Consider the following 1,934-nt stretch of genomic DNA (forward strand, 5'->3'; position numbering starts at 1 on the left):
CATGAGGTGGCCACAGGGGCAGCCTGTTCTGTCAAGGGGCAACTCTGGTGGACTCAGGGTGGCTTCTCTGCCCCAGGGGGTGGTGGTCTGAGGCAGTGGTCCCCACCTGGTCCCACACTGATGTCACTTTTTCTCCCCCCAGGGCTTCTCCATGCAGGGCCAGTACAGTGGGGTCTCTCCTGCAGAGGTGAGTCTGTCTCTGTGGCAGCCACCCCTGCTTCTGCAGGCACTGGGTCCATGCTCACTGGGATGACTGCTGCTGGGGATGCCTATCCTGGGGTGCACTGGATACCAGTGTCAGACCCTGGTGGGACTTCAGGGGACCCTCTGCCATCACCCCTAATGCCTCCTTCCTTGTCCTCCTCCCACTGCCTGGGCAGGTGACAAAGCTGCAGCAGCTGTCAGGGCACACGCTCCCCTTCGCCTCCCTGGGCCATGCACCTGCCATGATGTCAGGTGAGCATCTCCCATGCCCCCACCAAGACTGGGGATGTGGGGTACCTGTCCCGACCCACCCAGACACCTGGGCCTGATGAGGGGGTCCCCACACCCTGTACCCTCTGCAGTCCCAGCCTCCCCATCATGGCTACCTGACCCCCAGCACAAACCTGTAGTTGATTTCCTGGGATCCCTGCACTCACCAGTGCTCCCCACCCCTGCAGTGGGAAAGCACCAACACCAAATTATGACTGGTGCCTATGTCTCTCTCCAGGCCTGGATCCCAGCTCCCAGAGCAGCTCCCAGGAGTTCCTGGTGCCCAACGACGTATGTATCAGCCCCAGGGATGGCAATGGGGACCAAAACTTGTCCCCACCCATGTGTCCCACCCCACAGGCACTTTGCAGGGGCCAGCACCCACTGCCCCGCACAGAGAAGGCTCTGCCAGATCTCAGGAGCAGGAGAAGGGCTTTTGGGGCAGAAAAAAGGAAAACTGAGGCACAGGAGTGGTGAAAGTTCTTGGCCAATGCCAAGGGAAGGCCTTGGCCTGTGGCAGCCCAGCAATATCAGCAAGAGGCGCTTGAGTGAGACCAAAAATGCAGGGTCTGCCCAACGAAAGTCCTGCCTCCTTGGTGCCTTCCTTAGTTTTCCCAACCCTCCCAGGCACAGCGGTGTCTGTGTGAGCCACTGGGAGCTACCTGCATGGCATGACTGCTCCAGCTGCTCCCAGCTCATCCTGGTCCCTGCCCCTTCAGCTCATCGGCTGCATCATTGGCCGGCATGGCAGCAAGATCAGCGAGATCAGGCAGATGTCAGGTGCCCACATCAAGATTGGGAACCAGACTGAGGGCTCCAGTGAGCGGCACGTGACCATCACGGGCACCCCTGTCAGCATCACCCTGGCTCAGTACCTCATCACTGCCTGGTAGGTGCCAGCCTGGGTGGGGACACACGCTGGATGCTAGTGAGGGGTGACACTTCCTTAGCACCCCCAAGGCAGCTTTTGGGGGACAGTCCCACCCCAGCATCCTCAGGAAGGATGAGCTGGGTGGTGCTTTGAGGTCCTGAGATGGCAAGTGCAGGACTCCAGACCCACCAGGTTTTAGTCCCAGCTTTTTAACTCTCCTAAGTGGAATGCCCAGGATGTGTCATGGATACCAGTGTTAAAACATGCAGTTCCTGCACTCGAAGATGGGCAGGCTGGAGCAGGGCACCCACTCTGTCACTTTGGTCCTCACCATCCCATTCTTCTTGCTTGCTTCCCCAGCTTAGAGACAGCTAAATCTACCTCCCAGGTGCCGCCGGGCCCTGGCTCCATGGACCTCGGAATGGGCTTCTCCCAGCCCCTCACCCCGGGCTCTGGTGCAGCACTGCCTGCCGTCGCCCCGGCCCCCCCGGCCTTGCTGGGCACCCCCTATGCCATCTCCCTCTCCAACTTCATCGGCCTGAAGCCAGTGTCCTTCCTCGCGCTGTCCCCATCCTCCGTGGCAGGTCCC

General features: G+C 60.4%; 1 protein-coding gene across 1 annotated transcript in view; it reads left to right on the forward strand.

Moving 5' to 3' along the window:
• PCBP4 (poly(rC) binding protein 4) overlaps window positions 1-1,934 on the forward strand; it is a 4,182-nt gene that overhangs the window by 1,810 nt on the left and 438 nt on the right. The window contains 5 exon segments of the mRNA XM_009082210.1: window positions 97-187; window positions 381-456; window positions 713-765; window positions 1,194-1,363; window positions 1,706-1,929. Coding sequence (XP_009080458.1) covers window positions 97-187; window positions 381-456; window positions 713-765; window positions 1,194-1,363; window positions 1,706-1,929 — 614 coding nt within the window.

This window comes from Acanthisitta chloris, unplaced genomic scaffold (genome assembly GCF_000695815.1).
Source record: "Acanthisitta chloris isolate BGI_N310 unplaced genomic scaffold, ASM69581v1 scaffold33029, whole genome shotgun sequence".
Classification (NCBI taxonomy): Eukaryota; Metazoa; Chordata; class Aves; order Passeriformes; family Acanthisittidae; genus Acanthisitta; species Acanthisitta chloris.